At 41.7% G+C, this 22,158-nt stretch overlaps 1 protein-coding gene across 2 annotated transcripts in view; it reads left to right on the top strand.

Moving 5' to 3' along the window:
- wrnip1 (WRN helicase interacting protein 1) overlaps window positions 1-22,158 on the top strand; it is a 69,690-nt gene that overhangs the window by 23,975 nt on the left and 23,557 nt on the right. For both annotated transcript variants that reach the window (XM_048549076.2, XM_048549068.2), the window contains exon 4: window positions 19,952-20,184. In XM_048549076.2, the coding sequence (XP_048405033.1) occupies window positions 19,952-20,184 (233 nt within the window). The remainder of the gene's footprint in view (window positions 1-19,951; window positions 20,185-22,158) is intronic.

The following is a 22,158-nucleotide window of genomic DNA, read 5'->3' as shown; positions in this document are numbered from 1 at the left end:
GTTGTATAGGACTTTGGTTCGAACACATTTGGAATACTGTGTACAGTTCTGGTCACCATATTACCAAAAGGATGTGAATGCTTTGGAGAGGGTGCAGAGGAGGTACACCAGGATGTTGCCTGGTATGGAGGGCACTAGCAATGAAGAGAGGTTGAGTAGATTAGGATTATTTACATTAGAAAGACAGGTTGAGGGGGGACCTGATTGACGTCTACAAAATTATGAGAGGTATAGACAGGGTGGATACAAGATGCTTCCCCCCGCCCCCGCAAGAGTGGGGGACTCAAATACAAGGGGTCATGATTTTGAGGTGAGAGGGGAAAAGTTTAAGGGAGAAATGTGTGGAAAGTTCCACAGAGGGTGGTGAGTGCCTGGGAAGTGTTGCCAGCAGAGGTGATACACAGAGATCTGGATGTTCAGGTCCATTGTATCCTGAAGGTGGCAACGCAGGTCGATAGAGTGGTCAAGAAGGCATATGGCATGCTTTCATTCATCGGACGGGGTATTGATGATAGTATCATTTAACATATATCTAGACAGATACATGAATGGGCAGGAAGCAGAGGGATACAGATCCTTGGAAAATAAGTGACAGGTTTAGATAGAGGAGCTGGATCGGCGCAGGCTTTGAGGGCCAAAGGGCCTGTTCCTGTGCTGTGATTTTCTTTGTCTTTGTTCAAAAACTGTTCAAAAAAATTGTTGTCTCAGAGGACTTCTGTTTGTAACAACCCACTCTGGATATTTGAAGAATAAAGTAAAATGATCACTGGTGACAGGGTGATAGAAAAGATACCAAATACCATCTCCTCTTAAAAATCTGATTCTTCCACCCACGTTTCATAGAATGATTACATCACAGGAGGCAGCTATTTGGCTCATCTTATCTGAGCCATTTCTGTGTAACAGCCACTCAGTTAGTCCCACTCTTATGACTTTTTTTTTAATTCACTCATGGGACATGGGCATTGCTTGCTTGACAAATATTTATTCCAATCCCTAATTGCCACTAAGGTAAGTTGCCAGTGCTGCAGACCACATGTTGTACTTTGACTGACAATTATGTTAAGGAAAGAAATCCAGCATTTTGACCTAGCAACAATGAAGGAACAGCAGTACATTTCCACGTCTGGACAGCGAGTGTCTTGGAGGGGGAGAGCTTGCAGGTGGTGGTGCGCCCATATGTCTACTGCCCTCATCCTTTGAGAGGGCAGTTGTCATGGTGTGGATGTTGCTGTTCTCCATTCCTCCAGCACCACCTGAACATAAAGGAGCATTGGAAGATTATGGGCAGTCATTCAACCATTTCCATTCTTATTTCCTTCAGTATTTTCGGATGCATCTCATCTAATTTGAGGTCACCTATCAATACTAAAGATGGCCAACCTTTTTAATACCTCATCATATATCAACATCCAGTTTCTGAACTACCTCCCTGTTCTTTATGAATTAATTGCACTTGTGTTTCACAAGGAAGAAGATGCTAAGTATTCATCTAATAGCTCAGCCATGCACTCTGCCTCTCTGCACAAATCTGCTTTATCTACGCAAACTGCGAGACTTTTATATTGAATTGGCTTTTGGTATCTAGACGCCTGGTTCAGATTGATTTTGCTAAGTTCAAAACTTGTTGTTTTGGTAACAAAACAAAATTACTGCTTGGCCTACTTTACTGTATGGTCTTTTGATACAGGTTTTTCAATATGGGTGTTCTGTATGCACTTTTAGACTGCCAAGCTGTTCACAGACTTTGTTTAAATCTCTAAGCATAGAAAAAGCACATCATTTAAAGGGACTGCGCAATGCTTTCCTCCCTAGCTTTTTACAAACACCAGATTCTAACTTCCCGCTTCCCAGCCCACAAATACCCTACCCAACTTCGCAACAATATATGACATTCTCCCTAAACAAAGTTAGTGAGTTTTCTGTTGGTAGAATTACAGTTATGATAGACATACAGCTTGATTTTAACCTGATAAATATTTGAGCTATCTATTATTACAAAAATGTTTAAAGCGCAATGGTCTTTTAGCCCACTGTGCCTCTGCTGTCTCTTACTGGAACAATCTATGATTAATCCCAATGCTCCTCTCTCTTTCTTCCCTCAGAACACATTTTCTCAGCTTCAAGTCTCATTTTCTGTTAATATTCTAATTCAAAATTGTGTTCAAGGAAATTCATTCTCCAGTATTTTTGTTGCGACGAAACAATTCTTACATATTTTTACTTGTTGTCTTAGTGACTCTTTTAAATCTATGACTCACTCACTTTTGTATCCCTTGCAAATAAAGTAATCTTTTTTCAGTTCACTGTTATCAAAACCCCTTCATGGATCCAAAACTTCAGACCTTTGGCTGCTGCAATGGAAGCTATATCATCAGCTGCTGGGCACTTTTCTCATGTTGAAAAGGAAATGTTCATTGCTGAACACAAGCCCTGTACTGACTTGACTTCTCCATAGAATCATAAAATGACAGTTTCATACAGTTTAGGAGAGGCTGTTTGGCCCATTGAGTGCTGACTGACTAAACTCCTACTCTAAATCTAAACTAGTCTCATTTTCCAGTTCCTAGCCCATAGCCTCAAACGTTACGACATTTCAAGTGCTAATCCAAGTACTTTTTTAAAGGTTTTCCTGCCTCAACTACCATTTGAAGCAGTGTATTCCAGATTCCCACCACTCCCTGAGTGAAGCAAGTTTTCTTCAAATCCCTACTAAATCTTCTGCCTTTAAAATTATGCCCCTTTTTGTTAATGACCCTTCAATAAAGGGGAACAGCTGTCTTCTATTCACTCTGTCTGTAACTGTCAATCTTAGATATGTTACAGTCAGGTTCCCCCTAAACATGTTCTGCTCTAAAGAAAACAGCTGATTCAGTCCAGCCTCTCTCCATTTCTAAAATGCTCCAATCCAGCCAACATGCTGACGAATCTCCTGTGTCCCCTCCAGTGCAGCCACACTTCTTCATAGGATGAGAATGGAGTTGACTAGGCGGATATTTATTGTCCATTGCCAAAAGCCTAGAGGTCAGTCAACAGTTAGCTACATTTCTGTGGGTCCAGGGTCATTTGTAGACCAGGCCTGATAAGCATGCAATTTTCTTTCATAATAAATGTTAGTGAATGACAGTAAAATTGATAGTGGTTAAACGGTCATCACTAGATTCTAATTAGAGAATATTTTCTATTGAATCCAAACTTCGCCATCTGTCATGGTGGGATTCGAATCTGGTCCCCCATACATGAGCTGTTTCTCCAGATTATTAGTCTAGCAATAATACCACAAGGCCATCACCTCCCACTTCCTTCATATAGTGTAATGAGCAGAACTGCACAGAGTCATTCAACTATGGTCTAACCAAAGTTTTGTATAGTTCCAACATAACTTCTCTAGCCTCATAATCTATGCCATGACTGTTAAAGACAAATGCCCTGAATGCCACCTTAACTGCCCTATTAACCTGTCCTGCTGCTACAAGGATCAGTGGACAAACTCAAGATGCCCCTGTTTTTTCTGAGCCCCCTAATGCCCTGCCATTCTTTGTGTCATGTCACTTCTTCCAAAATACATCACCTCACTTTTCAAGGTTAAATTCCATCTGTCACTGAACTGTCTATCTGAGCAATTTGTCTATGCCTTCCCGTAGCCTAAGATATTGTTCCTCACTGTCAACCACCCATCCAGTCTTCATATCATCTTTTGCTATCATCCTCCATCATTCTCATCTATATTTGTATTGTTTTACATTGCACTCAGTCTTTCAATCAGACATTCTAATGTGTAGAATGTTTGGTTGTATATACCCCATTAGCCACCTCCTCTCTAGCTTGATCCATCCAAGACCTTGTCTTCTAGTGAGCCGAAGCCTGATTTATGTGTCCTCCTTGCCCTGGCTTCTGTGCACCTGTGCTGAATATCTCATCATGTACCAAGCCTTCTACCCAAGTCTCCAAAATACATTCACTGTCAATATCTGAGCCAGTGACTGCAATTGTAAGATAGTAACACTACTTGTTCATCTTCACTTTCTTCCTTCTCTTCCTCCATTTTAACTGGACAGATTGCAGTTCTATATTACCAAACATGGAGAAGTAACCAGGATTAATTGTGATGAGAGGAAACTAGAAATTTCTGGAAGTGTAGAAATTTAACTAAATGCCTTTTAGGAGATTGAGGGAGAATTAAAATGAGAGGGAAATGAGGTATACTGATACCCTTGTCTCTGATTGCCTGTGCTGTCACATTGCCCCTTTTAGATGATAGTAATGTAAGGAACTCCAACAGAAATTGACCATTTGACCACTCAAACACCATTCAACAACATCATGGCTGATATGCCCCAGGCCTCAACTCTGTTTTTATGCTTGCTCCTGAATGGCTTTCGATTTCCTGATTGTTATTTTAAAAATCACCTTCATCTTTAAATACTTTTTAAATCAAGCCTTCCCAACTTTCTGAATACATCTCCATTTTGGAGGAACTCATGCCAGTGGCTTTGACCTGTCAGAACAAGGGCATAGACTGCATGAAGGATCAGTGAAATCACTACAACACCGTGGTCTTGAGTGCTGTTCAAGCGGGGAGAGAAAAGAAATGTCAGAGTAATAAGGCATAGCAGAATTAGGGAACTAGATACTGTTCTTTGCAGCAAAGACAGACTCCCACAGGCTGTGTTGTCAGTGTGGTGTTAATGCACAGGATATTCTGCTGGGGCTTTCAAGAAACTTGACATGGGTGGAAAAGATTTCAGTTGTCATTGCCCACATGTCCTACCGACAATGTAGGTAGGACTAGGAAGGAGGTTCTTGATTAGAGGTTATAAGCAGTTCAGAGCTACATTTTTAAAAAGAACAATTACAAAGGGTAATAATCTCCAGATTACTACCTGATCCACATGAAAATTGGCTTAAGGATGGCGGGGTAAATATGTGGCTCAAATATTGGTTAGGGAGAAATGGGTTCTGATTCAATGGAGAGAGATAATGGGAACTGCAGATGCTGGAGATTCCAAGATAATAAAATGTGAGGCTGGATGAACACAGCAGGCCAAGCAGCATCTCAGGAGCACAAAAGCTGACGTTTCGGGCCTAGACCCTTCATCAGAGAGCTCTCTGATGAAGGGTCTAGGCCCGAAACGTCAGCTTTTGTGCTCCTGAGATGCTGCTTGGCCTGCTGTGTTCATCCAGCCTCACATTTTATTATCTCTGATTCAATGGAAACTGGCACTGTGGGACCATTGGCACCAATACAGGGAAAAAGACGCAAACTGATCTGTTTGGCTGGGTTTCATTTGAGCAATCTGGGACATGTCCTGGCAAATCGTAAGATTAGAGGTGTAAATAAAGTTCTAACTGAAGATTTTAAAATGAAGAGAGAGCAGAGGTGCAGGGTAGTGAGGAGGCACACAACAAAGTGGGTAGAAAATATACAATAGTGCAACAGAAATTAAAACCACAGTAAGTAACAGCATAAATAGAAATAAAAATTATAACTTGATAGCTGTTTGTAGAGATGGGCTTGCAGGGTGAGCAAGACTCAACCAATATTCAAGGTATTTTATGTTCTGGAGTAATAGGCATAAAGGCTAGGAAATAGGGTAGCTTTATTTAATAAAGTATCAGTGTGGTGGTGAATAGTGAAATAGATGCAAGAGATCATGATGCCAAATTAGTTTGGGTGGAAATAAGAAATCGGAAGGGAATGATGAAGTCAGGGGTCAGAGTCACTCTCAGGCCTCTGAAGAATTTCTTTTCTGTAAGACAAAGTATAAACCAGAAAGAATGGAGGTATCTAAGAAGGGCTGTACAATTGTTATTAGATTAGATTCCCTACAGTGTGGAAACAGGCCTTTCGACCCTACAAGTCCACACCGCCCCTTGAAGCGTCCCACCCAGACCCTTATAACCCACACACTCCTGAACACTACGGGCAATTTAGCATGGCCAATCCGCCTAGCCTCTGCATTTTTTTTTTGGACTGTAGGAGGAAACCAGAGCACCCGGAGAAAACCCACGCAGACACGGGAAGAATGTGCATACTCCGCACAGATAGTTGCCCGAGGCTGGAATTGAACCTAGGTCCCTGGCGCTGTGAGGCTGCAGTGCTAACCACTGAGCCACCGTGTGACTTTAACCTGCACTTCATTGGACATATCAGTTGGGAAAGAGTGGCATGGAAAACAAATCTGTAGAGTGTATCAGTGATTATTTTTTAAGGCGATTATATTAAAGATCCTACACAGGAATAGGTTATTTAAGATTTAGTCATGTGTCATGACATAAGACTAATGGCAGGTGGCTTAATTAGGGATCCTTTTGTGTTTTGCGATAACACAGTATGGAGCTAGAGAAGCGCAGCAGGCCAAGCAGCATCAGAGGAGCAGGAAGGTTGACTTTGCGGGCTGGGACCCTCCTTCAGAAATTGGGAGGGGTAAGAGAGCTCAGAAATCAATAGAAAGAGGAGGGGTGGGCCTGGGGAAGGTGAGTGCAGGTAGGGAGTGGTGGGGATTGATCACCGAGAAGGGAGGGGCTGATAGGTGGAAGAGAAGATGGACAGGTTGTGTCAGGTCAAGGAGGCGGGGATGGGGGCGGTGGGGGTTGGACTTAAGACGAGGCCAGGGGTGGGGAGATTTTAAAATTGATGAAATCCATGTTTAGGCCATCAGGTGGAATATGAGGTGCTGCTCCTCCATTTGCGGGTGGTGTCATTGTGACTGGAGGAGGCCCAAGATGGACATGTCACTCAGGGAGTGGGAGGGGGGAGTTAAAATGGTTTGCTACCTGAAGGTATTGTCATTTGTCACGAACAGAGTGCAGATGCTCTACAAATGGTCTCCAAGTCTCCATTTCGTCTCACTGTAGAGGAGGCTACATCGGGAGCAGCAGATGCAGGAGACTAATTTGATGGATGTGCAGGTGAAACCCTGCCTGATGTGGAAGGCTTGCTTTGCGCATTGAATGGAGTTGGGGAGCGGAGTGTAGGGGCAGGTGTAGCACTTCCTGTGGTTGGAGGAAAAGCTGCCGGGGACAGTGGTGCCCCCACATTTCCCTCCTCACTTCCATCGCCCAGCCTGTAAACAACACTTGTAAGTTAGCTGCATGCAATAATAATGTAAAATGGCAAGCAACCAAAATCTGTCATGCTGCCTGCAATGCAATGAGTAGTTACATATTGATCCCCACACCTTTTTGGGAATTAGCAGTTTCTTTGCTTTACAACCTTGGGTGCATTCTAAAAATGATTTATCACTTTGGTCATATGCATTTCCTATTACTTATTTTAAAAGTACTGCTTAAATTTGTTTCTATGTTAAGTCTTGTTCAACATATCATGACCCATGTGTGCCATTTACATATTTGAACATCATTGCTATACCAAAGATTATCAAGTGTAATTTTTCATTACCTTTTCACCTTGTAAACAATTCACTTCTGCTGTAGAGGCAATTAAGTTTGTAGCTTTGTCCTTGGACTGCATAGAGTGTCATGTCAGTTGTGAATCAACAGAATTTTTTGTAGGAACACAGCTGTTCATATTTTTTAATGCCACCGTATGAATTTAGTCTCGTTGTCAAAAAAGGTATGACTTCATGACAAGTTCAACTGCACTGCTAAAAAGGTTGCAGTTTATGATCCAAGTGCTTTCCTTTCCAATGGAATTTGTCAACTGCAAGCTAAGCAAAGTGCTGTAATTGGATATGAATTTTGGTCAATGAGCTGTAGGTAATGTAGCATGGGAGCTTCCATAGGTTAGTACACAGGAACCCAGAAGTTAATGTTGGTGACAGCAGCAACAGACACTAAAATATTCATGTTATTTTACTGTCCAAAATTTTAGTAGAGTGGTTGACTATCAAACATGATATGGATTAATATCTAAAATGGAGAATAGTGGATTTTGTATCAATCTGCGCAGAGTTAATTGGACAATATCAGTGGTAATTTATAAAAGTGTTTTACTCATAATATTTTGCTTTTAACACTTTGCAATTAAGTGTTGAAAGCCTCTTGCTCTCTTGTGAAAATTTTTAAAGAAAATTAGATGTTAATTAAAAAATAAATGAAGGATAACCCCGGGATAGCCACCTAATAACTAACAGAACTAATTAAGAATAAGAAGTCAAGAATCTCGAAGTAGTGAAATAAAGTGTGAGATTTTTTTACCCTTTTCTTTAGTGTAAAATGCATTTGGGCCCATTATGCTGGTGCATTTCTGGACACTGTATTGCATTAGAAAACTCAAATGTCATCCATTCTGTGCCATGTACTCTGTCGGGGAGGTGATGGCCTTGTGGTATTATCGGTGGACGGTTAATCCAGAGGCTCAGGTTATATTCTGGGGACCTGGGTTTGAATTCCACCATGTTAGATGATGGAGTTTGAATTCAATAAAAATCTGGAATTAAGAATCTACTGATGACCATGAATCCATTGTTGGCTGTCAGGAAAGACCCATCCAGTTCACAAATGTCCTTCAGGGAAGGAAACTGCCATCCTTACCCATCTGGCCTACATGTGACTCCAGATCAACAGGAATGTAGTTAGTTCCGAACTGCCCTCTGGGATGGTCAATAAATACTGGCCTAGCCAGTGATGCCATCATCCTGTGAATGAATTTTTAAATGTACTGTTCCTATGCTTGAAGTGAGAACAATTGATTATAGGGTGCAAAGAGTACAAACATTCCACTTTTGCATGTTCCTTAGTAATAAATCAGTCAACAAACACCCTTCCCCAATCCCAAACACACTACCTGTACTATCAAAATGAGTTTTTTTGGGGACAGGAGGACGTGGTCTTAGGTTGCCAGGATTATTGTTCAAAGACCATGCTATCTGTCTAATCTTTCATTCCTTATGGTAAGTGGAAACCGCACACAAAGGAAAAGCCTATTTTGTATGTGGCCTCTTACAATTTCAAAATAAACTCTGTATATGTGATAAGTATTATAACCCTAAGAAAAGAGGTTCCCAAAATAGGCCAGTAAATATTGCTAGTGAGGGGATAAGTAATGGTAGATCTTGGCATAATATCACATCTTAGCACTTCTCAAACTGTCAATTAGACACTCAGAAGGTAATTAGTCATATCGGTAAATGCAAAAGACATTTTACATGCAGTACAGCTTCACGAATAGTAATGGAATGAGTGGCCAATTAATCAATTTCTTGACAATGAACTTGATTTGAGAGGACTGTGATTAACTATCATACCAATCACGAACAGTACCCTTCAGTGTGGAACTTGCTTAGCAACCAGAGAGGTATGAGGAAATTGGAAAGCCAGAAAAGGAGATAATAAAATGGTTGTTGAAGATGGGTTTTAAGAAGATTCTTAAAGGTGGATACTTGGAGAGAGAAATCAAAGAATAGTCAACCCAAGGCCTGGCTACCAATAGTGGGGGAGACTCAAAGGCAGAATCAAGCCAATGAAGAGTATGAAAAGAGTTTCTAGTGCTTGTGGAGATTTTGAATGTAGGTGAGGGATAAGACCATGAAGGAACGTACGCATCCAGGAATAGAATTTTAACTCCGTCTAGGTCCCTGATGACCTGTTTTTGGGTCTAGTGGGATAGGAATTGGTGACAGCATTTTTGTGGGCAGAAGCTTTGAGGGTAGTGAGCAAGGAGGTAGTAGCAAATGTGGAGATGATTAATTCTGGAGACATTACTGAAAATTTTGAGCAGCAACTGAACTGAGATCAGACTGACCTGCATGCTCCTACAATTCAGCCTATAATTGGATGATAAGTGCAAAGTGAAATGAGAACTCTCCCATCTTCCAAAAGGTTTAGTTTAAAGAGGTAAGTAATTCCGGGAGTGGTCAAAGTTGCGTTTTGCTGCTGCTCCTCCGTGTGGGAAATTGGGCACATTTCCAGAGCCCTGGACAGCATGTGTGCAGGCTGTGTCTCCAGCTTCAGCTCCTGGAAGCTCTGGAACTTTCTGAAAGGTTTCTGAGCTCTAGTAACAGCCGGTGACACCGTGGAGCATCCACAAAGCTGAGAATTGTGGATAGTGCACACAGAGAGGTGGTCATGTCACAGGCCAAAACTCCAAGGCAGAGACCACCAATTAGCATAAGAGGATGAAGCAGGCAGTGTAGGAATCCTCTGTGGCTAGTTCACTGCAAAATAGACAAGCCACTTTTGGTTGAGGGTAATGACCTCAACAGAAAATAGCTATAACCAGATTCATGACACCACAGTTAGCTGAGCTGTGCTGCACAGGGAAGGAGCAGAAAGTATGGAAATGCAATACTCATGGGGGATTCAACTCTGGGGGGAGTTGATAACAGCCTCAGAAATGCCTAATGAAACTTCAGGGTAATATGTTGCTTCCCTGATACGAGGGTCAGGAATGTCTCTCAGTGGCTACAGGACATGCTGGAGGCAGTGGGTGAGCAGCCAGTGGTTGTGATACATTATTGGTATCAATGGCACAGGTAAAACAAAAGGGATGAGGTCCTGGAAGCAAGCTGAAAAGGAAGGCCTCAAAAATGTGATCTCCGGATTACTACCAGTACCATGTGCTGGTCAGAGTAGAAATATGATAACAGATCAATAAGTGGTTAAAGAAATAGTCAGTAGGAGGGTTTCAGATTTATGAGGTATTGGGACCTGTTCTGGGGGAGGTGGGACCAGTACAAATTGGATGGTTGCACCTGGGCAGGACCGAGAATGATTCCCTCATGACAGTATTTGGTAGAGTGGTAAGTGAGAGTTTGAACTAAATTGGCAGGATGTGGGACCCTATTCCAAGGAATCAGAGGAAGTGGAATCAAGGACATGAACAAAGGGGAGTAACAGAAGTGTTAGGCAGAGGGGTCAAAGGCCAGGTTCAAACAAGGCCACTGTTTTTGTTTAGAAACGTGGAATGAGAACAGAAGCATTATAAAGGTGAGCCTTAAGACTTTATTTCTAATGCTCCATGCACTCAAATATAAAGAGATTAATTAATCATGCAAATAGACGTGAACGGATATGATATAGTTGGGATTATGGAGATAGAAAACAGCTACAACATGACCAGGGAGAGGAACTGAATGTTCAGGGATATTGGGTATGAGGAAAGACAAACAGAAAGGAAAAGGCAGTGATGTTAGATTACAAGTTAAAAAGAATATAAGCAATATTGAGGAAAGATACTAGCCCAACCAATATAGAACGTCTGAGAATTGAGACATAGTAAGTGACAATAAACATTACTGGGGGTGATATAGAGACCACCAAACTGTAGTGGTGATGTTTGGAATGGCATTAAGCAGTAGGTCGTATGCATGCAGTAAAAGAACATCTGTAATTATGCATGACTTTAATCTGCATCTAGAATGTGCAAATTAGTCACAGTACAATAGAGTAGGAATTCCTGGAGCATATTCTTGGATTGTTTTCTGGACCAATATGTTGAGGAACTAACCAGAGAACTGGATGTCCTAAAGTGGATATTATGCAATGAGAAAGGAATAATGGGTAATGTCGTTGTAAGAGACCCCACAGGGTTAGCAACCATAATATGATAGAATCCTTCATTTAAGGTGAAGAGAAAGATAGTTGATTCTAAGATCAGAGCCTTGAACCTTAATAAGGGAAACTATGATGTTGTGAGGTCTGAGTTGACTGTTTTGGATTAGGAAATGTTGCTGAAAGGAATGACAATGGCAAACATTCAAACATGAATGGATGAAGTACAAGATTTGTTTATTCGTGTCTGATGCCAGAGTGCAAAGATAAGTGGCCAAACCATGGCTTATGAGGGAAGCTAATGATAGTGTTAGAGGGAATAAAAAGGCAAAAAAAAATTAGCGAAGGAGGATGAAGAGATTGATTGATTAAGAAGGGGAAAATTGAGTGTGAAAGTGAGTTTGCAGAAAACATAACAGACTGTGCAAGTTTCGATAGGTATATAAGGAGAAAAAGATTTGTGAAAACTAATGTAGGTTCCTTACAGTCAGAAATGGGGGAATTTAAAATGGGGAACATAGAAAAGGCTAACAAGCTAAATTCGTACTTTGTTTTTGTCTTCACAAAGAAGTACATGATTTACATAGCAGAAATGATGGTAATCACAGAGTTTAGAGAGGGGAAGGAACTGAAGCAAACTTGTGCTTAGTAGAGAATTTGTGTTGGGGAATTAATGGTATTGGAGGCTGATAAATCCCCGGGGTCTGATAAGTACTCTGGGATGTAAATTGAAAGGCTTCTTCAAGTAAAAGCAAAGTATGTGGATACTGGGAATCTGAAATAAACAAAGTGCTGGAGAAACTCGGGTCTATCAGCATTGGCGGGGAGAGAGAGACAGAGAGAGGGAGACAGTTAATATTTCGAGTTCACAGGTGCTGAAATCCTTCAGTACTTTGCTTTTATTTCAAAGTTTCTACAAGTTGTTATTTCCCTGTCAGGATGGGTGAATTGAGTTACTTTATCTTGTCTCACTCGTCTACTGACCAAAACAGAGTTCAAAGGTAAAAGGAAGGTGGTATTGCCAGATATTTATATATCAGATTGGTTTCTGAAACTGAGCTAAATACAATCAGCCAGGTACCTTCAGGGAGCTAATACAAAAACTGGTTTATTGAGAGGGCAAAAGACTACTTCCATCAAAGATTATGGACAATATGTTTAAAATATGCAGATATAACCACCTACCCATCTTGAAAAGTAACAATCTTCTCAATGTCTGAGGAAAAACTCTTGCAGGGTATCATCTTAAAAGTGCTTTGCTCAAGTAATACTTAAATGGGTTTCAACTTGCAAACATTGAGAGCAGTTTCAGAGAGAGAGAGATGACCAAGGCTGCTTCTATGGCAAGTTCATGCTCATGATTAGAAGAACAAGGTAGGTCAGGTGGAATTTACTGAATGTGTTTTGGTTCAGGTTAACAGCCCAATTGGGCAGTCGTGGCTGACAGATATAAACAGGAGTTTCAGGGATTCTCCTAATACTAGAGACTAGCTAGACAGAGTCCATGTACTAAGCGCATGTAAATAAAGGGTGACTTAGTGATGGGATACCAGCCTCTGTGGAGTTATTTCAATGGTGACAGGAGAAAACAGTACAGACCTGAAGAAAATTCACTCACAACAGTCATCTTTGAGTTGGGGTAGGCATTTTGAGCATCATGCCTTTATTTGCGAATCTTGACTTGTTTGATCCTACCATTGAAGATTGGGCCCAGAATGTGGAAAGAATGCGCTAGTTTTTTCTGACTTGAGTTAGAAAACTCCCAGGCCAGTATCCAGGAGAGAGCACATCTTACAAAATTCACCTGCATGTGAGGTTTGAAACAATTAATTTGCAAAGCAATATCCAAATCACAATCAATCAAAATAAATGTCTTGGTTGAATGGTCGCCTGGTTCTAATGCAGGTCCACACTGACACAGCTGTGTCAGTAATTGCAGAACCCCTCTTTAACAAGATTCAAAAACTGAAATTGCTGGAAAAGCACAGCAGGTCTGGCAGCATCTGTGAAGAGGAATCAAAGTTAAAGTTTTGGGTCCAGTGATCCTTTATCAGAACAAGATTCGCTCTGGATCACAACCCTTAAGTTTGTGCAAGACCTTGACCAGACTGAGAATGCCTACCAGGAACTATTGCAGATTAAGGCCACAACTTTGGCTCTGGTCTCCTATGAGAAGCGGTTGGTTCAGTTACCACTGATTGTAGGAAAAGGGTTGGGGCCCAAGCTTGAAGGTGTGAAATCGTTTGACAAAGATTCACCTTGATTGGCTCAATATTTTTTGGTTTTTAAAAAATGGCTGCCTAAATGAATTCTAATTAAATACCCAGAAGTTTTTCAGGAAGGTCTAGGGACTATCAAATGGAGACAAGGCCATCCTACATGTTGACCAGGAAGTAATTTAGGGATTCTGCAAGTTCCGCCCAGTGCCATTTGCTTTGCATGCAAAGGTAGAAGCAGAAATCTAGAAGGCTGAAAAGCAAAGGATTCATCATACCAGTGTAGTTTGCAGAATGCCCAGCTGATTGTGAAGCCTGATGGGCTTGTTTGCCTTTGTGGGGATTTTAAACAAACAGTAAACTGCTTTTGTAACTGGATAAATGCCCAATCCTTTGCACAGAGGAATTGTATGCAAAAATGGCAGGGGTGGTTTCCTTCATGAAGCTGGGCATAAACTACACCTACCTACAGATGACGAATCCCAGAAATATGCCACAGTTAATACCCAGAAGGTATGTGCCAATATAAAAGACTGGCATTTGGGGTATCATCAACCTGCGCCCTTCTCCAGTGGACAGGGGAGAACATTTTACAAGATGTACCCCAGGTTGCCATTTATCTGAATAATGTGCTAATAACCAGGAAGACCAATAAAGAACAATTAGAGAACTTTGACATAGTTCTTATTTGTTTATCCCAGGAGGGTGTATGCCTTGGGGTGACTGTAACACATTTTTTCCCTAGGTGACCTACTTGGGCTAGATTTACATCTGATTGAAAGATAAAGTCAGGGTGATCAAAGGTATGCTGGTTCCCACATCTGTGCTGGAACTTCGGTCTTTCCTTGGTTAAGTGAATTATAAAGGAAAAATTCAAATGTAACCCAACCTCCATCTTGGCACCCTTACATCTGCTATTGAAAAAGGGTCAGCCTTGAATATGGTTACGTAGACAATAAGGACCCTTTAGGGAAGTGAAAAAGCTGTTGACATCTAACATCTTTTCTCACTATGAGCCCAGGCGAGATAAGGTTCTGATCTGTGATGCCTCCCCATACGTTATTGGGGTAGTGTAGGCTCATCGTTCCAACAGAGAGGAACGCCCAATAGCGTATACTTGCGGAACTTTGGCTGATGCTGAACGAAGATACATCCAGATAGTGAGGGAAGGTTTGGCGATCATCTCTGGTGGGAGAAAGTTCCACCAACATCTATACAAAAGTTATAATAATAATGGACTATAAGTCTCTGCTAGGTCTACTTAAAGAGGACAGGGCCATCCCACCCATAGCTTCAGGTCGAATTCAGCCATGGACCTTTATTTTCTTGCATACTATTACAAGTTGGAACACTGTCCAGGAGGCCAAATGACAAATGCAAATGCCTTGAGCCGCCTCCCAATGGCTGATACCCTACTGGTTGTGCCTCTCCTGGAAGAGTCTGACCTGGTTTAAACTTTCCAGACACCTTTCCAGTAACGGGAGAAACAAAAGGGCCATCATAACCTGTACTGAAACCTTTCTGGATCCAGTGAGACAAGATCACTGTAGAGGATGGCTTGTTATGGGCAGCAAGAGTGATTGTCACTGCCAGATACTGGCTGTACTCCACCAGAGTCATCCAGGAGTTTCCAAAATAAAAATGTTGACAAGACATTATGTCTTGTGGCCAGATTTGGATAGTAACATAGATTGATGGGGTGGTGCCCAGAGAACCAACAAGGCCAAAAATTACCTCCAGCAGCTCCTCCACATATTTAGGAATGACCGGGTGAACACTGGACTCGCCTACCCTTCGCCTGTCCTTTCGTGGGCTCGATGTGAATACCTGTTCAAAGTGGTTGGACGTGCACAGAGTTTATTTGTCAAATGATGATTGAAAAGGTGCAAGTATCGTTTGCAATACACAGATTTATTGGTCATAGACAATGGGACATCATTTACCAGCAAGGATTTCAATCATTTCCTGAAGTCAAATGGCATTCAGCTTGCTTAGTCAGCTCCGTACCCTTCATTGTCCAATGGTCTAGTGGAAATAGCAGATCAAACGTTGAAGGCAGGCTTAAAGAAACAGCGTACAGCTTTGATCGATGCCAAACTGTCCTGGTTCCTGTTTGATTACAGGTCGACCCTTCGTGTAACTACAGGGCTGGCTCAACAAAGTGTTGCTGATGGGCTGGGGGGCACGTTTAGCACCAGGTTAAGCCTGATATTCCTGGACATGGGTGGGGAGAGGATGAAACAGCATCAGGAACACCAGTGCTGGCCACATGACAGCTCGAAGCAGGAGGGGATGACGTTTGGTGTTGGAACGATGAAAATGGCCTGGCATTGGTTTGAGGCAAGGTTGATATGCGATCAGGTCCTGTGTCATACAAAGTTTAGAAAGGAGAGGCAATCCTAACAAACGCATGGGTCACATGAAAGCTGCTAGCTTGCAAACAGGGCAGGAGCGAAATATACCTGGCCCCTCAGAAAAGCCCGAAAGGATATCAGAAACAGTGCGTTCTCCTCAGTCCAGCATCAGAGAAACTTCAGAGATCGAGATGGCTGTGGCCGATGTCACAGACTACATATCGTTGCTGCCCGAAGAGGCAGAGGAATTTCTTTGAGACAGGCACTTGTCCAGTACACATAGCCCATGCCCAAGTTAGGGTTGGAGGAACCAGACCTGGCGTAAAAATGTGCCAGGAGAAGCGACAAGATAATGAACAGGCCTACATCCTCATTCTTGGGGAAGAGTGATGTAATGATTGGAAAGAGGTTGGTCACCTTTTTTAAAAAGTAAAGACTTGAGCATTAATAGTGGGCAAGAGCAAATGGCAGGGGCTTCTCAGAAGTACTTTGTCATCTTTGTGGCAGTGTATTCAAAAGTCAAGCCAAAATTACTGGAAAATCACAAGGCAAAAGGAGGAAACCTGAAATAATCATTGCAAGTAGTGAAATAAGTAAAGAGAAAATTAAAACTCGTTTTGAAGTGGTAGCCTGCATTCAATGGTATTAAAAGAAGCGGCTGCTGAAATACAGCTCTACTTCTGAAATTTCCTAGATTTTGGAAAGGTCCATGTAGTTTGGAAATATATAAATGTAACCGCACTGTTCAAGAAAGAACAAAAGCAGGGAACTTTAGGCCAGCTAACTGAATGTCATTCTTTGAGCAAATACTACTATTAAGTATTAGAGATAGTATCCAGATACGTAGGAAATCATCATATTTTTGGCAGAGTTGGACTTGTATTTACTGGGATTGAGAAGAATGAATCTGATTGAAATAAGCAAGATTTTCAGGGCAATTCACAGGGCGGGTGCTTGGAGGATGTTTCCTCGTGAGGGAATTTCAAACTAGAGGAATAGTTTAAAAATTTTGTAGCCTTCCTTTTTAAGGTGGAGATGAGAGGAATTTCCTTAACAAGAACTTTGTTATCTTTGGAATTCAGCACCCCAGTGAGTAAGAGGGTGGGTCATTGAATAGATTCAAGGCTGAGTGAAGTAGAATTCTGATGAACATGGATGGGGAGCAGGCAAGAAAATGGAAGTAAGTCCAAGATCAAATCATCAGTTATATTATTGAATGATAGCTCAGACTTGAGATCTTAATGGCCTGCTGATCCTATTTCTTATGTTTTAGCCAGTCCAGGGATATCTTGTTGTTTTCTTAACCTGTCTACAGTGAAGCTTTTACCTGAATATGTTAGCTCAACTGCATTTCACTTGCTCAGAATTTGTGATATCATGCATATTTGATTCACAAAAATGGCAGTATATCAAAAGTCTACCCAATTCTTCTAGCGTCAATCTTTCTCATGTTAGACACTGACAGCATTTCTCCCTTGACTGACGAAAAATATTGACGTTTCACACTGTTGGTTCTTATCTTGGTCCTTTACCATCATTTGTATTCGGTTTGCATGGAGTTAAAGCGGATGGCAGTGGCCTGTCTGCCCTCAGGAGAGGGATTGGTCCTTCAAATTATCTTCATTTTAATGACACATTTATTTTTAATATCTCCAGATCAGGTTTCTTGAGATTCAGGAAGCTCAGCAGCTGAGGTAAAATGTGAAGGGCCAAACCTGTAAGCTAGATGCTTTCATACCATGACTTGTGGGCTAGGAGAAGCAGGAATGCTTCTCACAAATGCCTTACGAATTTACTTCGCACTCACTCATAGTAAAACCATCGATTTCCCCGTATCGGCTGTTCGACTCCCAACCTCTGTGATCTGCCCAGCCTTGAAAGTCCTGGCTTCCAACTGCTTGCCATTTTATCAGCAGACCCCATTGAAAATGTTGTTGAAGACCTGGATCAACTGGGTGTAGCGCACATAGTGCAAGCTGTACCCAATTGATGATGAATTTTGATTGGTTTTAGAACCAGAGTTAGGATCTCGGTTATATATTCACATCATCTAACATCTTTTCCACGTGGACACTTGTAAGTCATCAGGTTACAGTGTGGCACGTCACATTTGGCAAGATAGTATGCCAAAAGTTTGTCTATGAAGTATAAGACTGCAATATTTGGTGCATAAAAATAAGGTTACTTTGAGCGGTACAGCCCTGTAACTGAATTTAAACATATAAATTGATACAAAAATAAAATCAAACTAACAATGACAGGATATGCGCATCTCCAGAACAGAAACTGATGTTTACAATCAAATCTAGTATCCGAAGCAGGCAGAGAATATAAAGATGCAGAGCTTTTGTATGTTGTTTAGAACTTTACTTAGTTGGCCAGTTTTGATGTTCTAACTAAATTAGGTGCAGAATTAATTTATTTAGCTTCTGCGTCATCTAATTTCTACTGATCTCCATAATAAATGGCCCCTGGTGTTGCTCGGGAATTGCAAACACTGATATGTTGTACCATACATATATGTAAGTAATTCCAAAATATGGAGGTATTTTGTTCACTTCAGTACTACAACTAGAGATCAATTTCACATCTTATTCTCTTGAAATTGAATTAGAATTTTGAGCAGTGTACTTTTGAAGGAGCCTAGACATTGATGTAAATTAACGTAGGTCAAGGAATAAATCATTGTTCCCATTTGAGCCTGCTTGCATTTAGTCAAAGTTTGTATTTCATTTCCTCCCTGTAAGCTGACAGTATTTTCACTGTAGTGTAAATGGGGATATTGCTCTATCTGTGGAATTTTTTTTGCCTTTTTAAGCTGCAGCTGAAAACTAGATATGGTGTTCGATTATTATCTCCCAATATAACCTTGCAAAAAAAAAATGATTAAACCTATTTACCCTATTATCTGTCTTAGGATATTTAATAAAAATAAGTGCAGCACCTGTATATATTAATAGATTAAATGTGTTTCACTACAATACAACCTTCACACCAGCAGTGATAATAGGAACTGCAGAGAATCCGAGATAACAAGGTGTAGAGCTGGATGAACACAGCAGGCCAAGCAGCATCTTAGGAGCAGGAAAGCTGATGTTTTGGGCCTAAAGGGCCCAGGCCCGAAACATCAGCTTTCCTGCTCCTAAGATGCTGCTTTGCCTGCTGTGTCCATCCAGCTCCACACCTTGTTATCTTCACACCAGCATTTGCTTAGAGTGGTGTGTACTACATCATCCTTTTTGGAAACTGTTTCCTTTGATTGTGTAAAATAAAATGATGTGCCTTTTATTAATTGAGTAATTCCAAATGACAGTTTTAAAATTAATTTACAGTTTCATGTAAATATTTCATTTGGAATTTAAGTTATGTTCTTAGAAAAATTAATTAAGTGTGTCAGGAAAAGAGTATGGAGCGATTTTATTGTTTTATATTTACAACAGCATTGTAGTTTGCAAAATAAAGCATTAGTGGTTGCGTACCAAAACACTTTGTCTTAAGTTCATACTAACTTGATGTACCTTCACTGTCTCATCATTAAACCTTTTTGAGACTACCGTACGTCTCTTCATCTATACCTGTTAACTTTACTTACCATTACATTTTAGAGCTGCATTTGACAGTTCATAATTCACGCTTAAAACAATGACATATGCTGTGCTCCTTTCCTGAAGATACAGACTGGCCCTGAGATCTGACAGCCAGCAACAGTCCTCTTGTACTGTACTCAAACAGCAACTGTTGACAGTTTATCCTTGGCACAGTGATGCTGCTGAGTCTGCTTCTGTTTTCATTCAGTGCTGATGTACACATACTTTCCATCAGCAGTCACTTGGGATAGCAATCAAGAGCTTTGGGGGAAAAAAAAACAGGGTTTACCTAACTGAGAAGAGAATCCAGTGTCTTAAGTTTTAATTTTTTTTATTCTAGGTTGCACATTTCAGTCGAGCCAGAAGCAATACGGAGCATTGCCTGCCTATGTGATGGCGATGCAAGGGCTGCATTAAACGGACTTCATCTTGCGATTCAAGCAAAAGTTGCTGAAGCAAAAAAGCCCCAGAACAATTTTGCACAGCAAAGTACTCTGGCAAAGAAGATTTTAATTAAGGAAATGCACATAAAAGAAGGACTTCAAAGGTCTCACATATTGTATGATCGAGCAGGTAAATTATTTATAAAGTGGAATGAACTGGTCTATCCATAAGCTAAATAGCAATTCTTGGTTTAATACAGAAGATGCTGGAAATATTCAGCAGGTCAGGCAGCATCTGTGGAGATATTGCAGTGTTGGTCCAATTATGGACAACAGACTGAACTTAGGTGGGAAAGTGAGGGTGACTGCCCTTGACATAAAAGCAGCTTGTAACCAAATGTAGCATCCTGGAGCTCACGAAATCCAATGAAATGCAAGAGGCAGGCTAGCCGTCCATTGGTTGGTATCACAGCTATCAACAAAAAAGATAGTTGAAGGTTAGTCATCTCTGCTCTCAAAGTATCAAAAATGACCAGAAGCTTGGATAGAGATGGGTTTTAAGGTGCGTCTTGGGAGAAGGAAAGAAGACAGAGGATTTAAGAGAGAGAATTCCAGAGTGCTTGAACACTTGAAGCCAAGGTGCTAATAATAGAACAAAGGGAACCGGAACAGACAAAAGGACAAATTCAGAAGAAATGTACTTCAGGGCTGGTTTCAGATTTGAAGGTTTGCAAGCGATATGGATGGATGAGAACATTACGAGATGAATGCTAAATGATGCCAGTGAGAATTTTGAGTTCAATGAAAACAGTCCAAAATGTTCAGGTTTTTGTATTGTTTCCATCTCTATATACCTGGGAACATGTTAGTAATTCTGTGCGGTGTACTCTTTACTGCATCAACATCAATCAAATGAATAGTTGGTAGAAAATTATTTTGACGAAGTAGGGAAGAATAAATAACTAAATGTTTTATTGAATACCATAAATGCACTGTTAAAAGTGGAGCAAAAAAAGTTGTGATCAGAAATAATGGGAACTGCAGATAATGGAGAATCCAAGATAACAAAGTATGAAGCTGGATGAACACAGCAGGCCAAGCAGCATCTCAGGAGCACAAAAGCTGACGTTTCGGGCCTAGACCGTTCATCAGAGAGGGGGATGGGGAGAGGGTTCTGGAATAAATAGGGAGAGAGGGGGAGGCGGACCGAAGATGGAGAGAAATGAAGATAGGTGGAGAGTATAGGTGGGGAGGGGATAGGTCAGTCCAGGGAAGACGGACAGGTCAAGGAGGTGGGATGAGGTTAGTAGGTAGGAAATGGAGGTGCGGCTTGAGGTGGGAGGAAGGGATGCGTGAGAGGAAGAACAGGTTAGGGAGGCAGAGACAGCCTGGGTTGGTTGTGTTATGCAGTGGGGGGAGGGGACGAACTGGGTTGGTTTTGGGATGCGGTGGGGGAAGGGGAGATTTTGAAGCCGGTGAAGTCCACATTGATGCCATTGGGCTGCAGGGTTCCCAAGCGGAATATGAGTTGCTGTTCCTGCAACCTTCGGGTCGCATCCTTGTGGCACTGCAGGAGGCCCATGATGGACATGTCATCTGAAGAATGGGAGGGGGGAGTTAAAATGGTTCGCGACTGGGAGGTGCAGTTGTTTATTGCGAACCGAGCGGAGGTGTTCTGCAAAGTGGTCCCCAAGTCTCCGCTTTGTTTCCCCAATGTAGAGGAAGCCACACCGGGTACAATGGATACAGTATACCACATTGGCAGATGTGCAGGTGAACCTCTGCTTAATGTGGAATGTCATCTTGGGGCTTGGGATGTGGGTGATGGAGGAGGGGTGGGGGCAAGTGTAGCACTTCCTGCGGTTGCAGGGGAAGGTGCCAGGTGTGGTGGGGTTGGAGGGCAGGGTGGAGCGAACAAGGGAGTCACGGAGAGAGTGGTCTCTCCGGAAGGCAGACAAGGGTGAGGATGGAAAAATGTCTTGGGTGGTGGGGTCGGATTGTAGATGGCGGAAGTGTCAGAAGATGATGCGTTGTATCCAGAGGTTGGTGGGGTGGTGTGTGAGAACGAGGGGGATCCTCTTTGGGCGGTTGTGGTGGGGGCGGGGTGTGAGGGATGTGTTACAGGAAATGCGGGAGACGCGGTCAAGGGCGTTCTCGACCACTG

The sequence above is a fragment of the Stegostoma tigrinum genome, chromosome 2, assembly GCF_030684315.1.
Source record: "Stegostoma tigrinum isolate sSteTig4 chromosome 2, sSteTig4.hap1, whole genome shotgun sequence".
NCBI lineage: Eukaryota > Metazoa > Chordata > Chondrichthyes > Orectolobiformes > Stegostomatidae > Stegostoma > Stegostoma tigrinum.
Note: the sequence above shows the minus strand (reverse complement) of the source record. Positions and strands in the feature narration are given on the sequence as shown.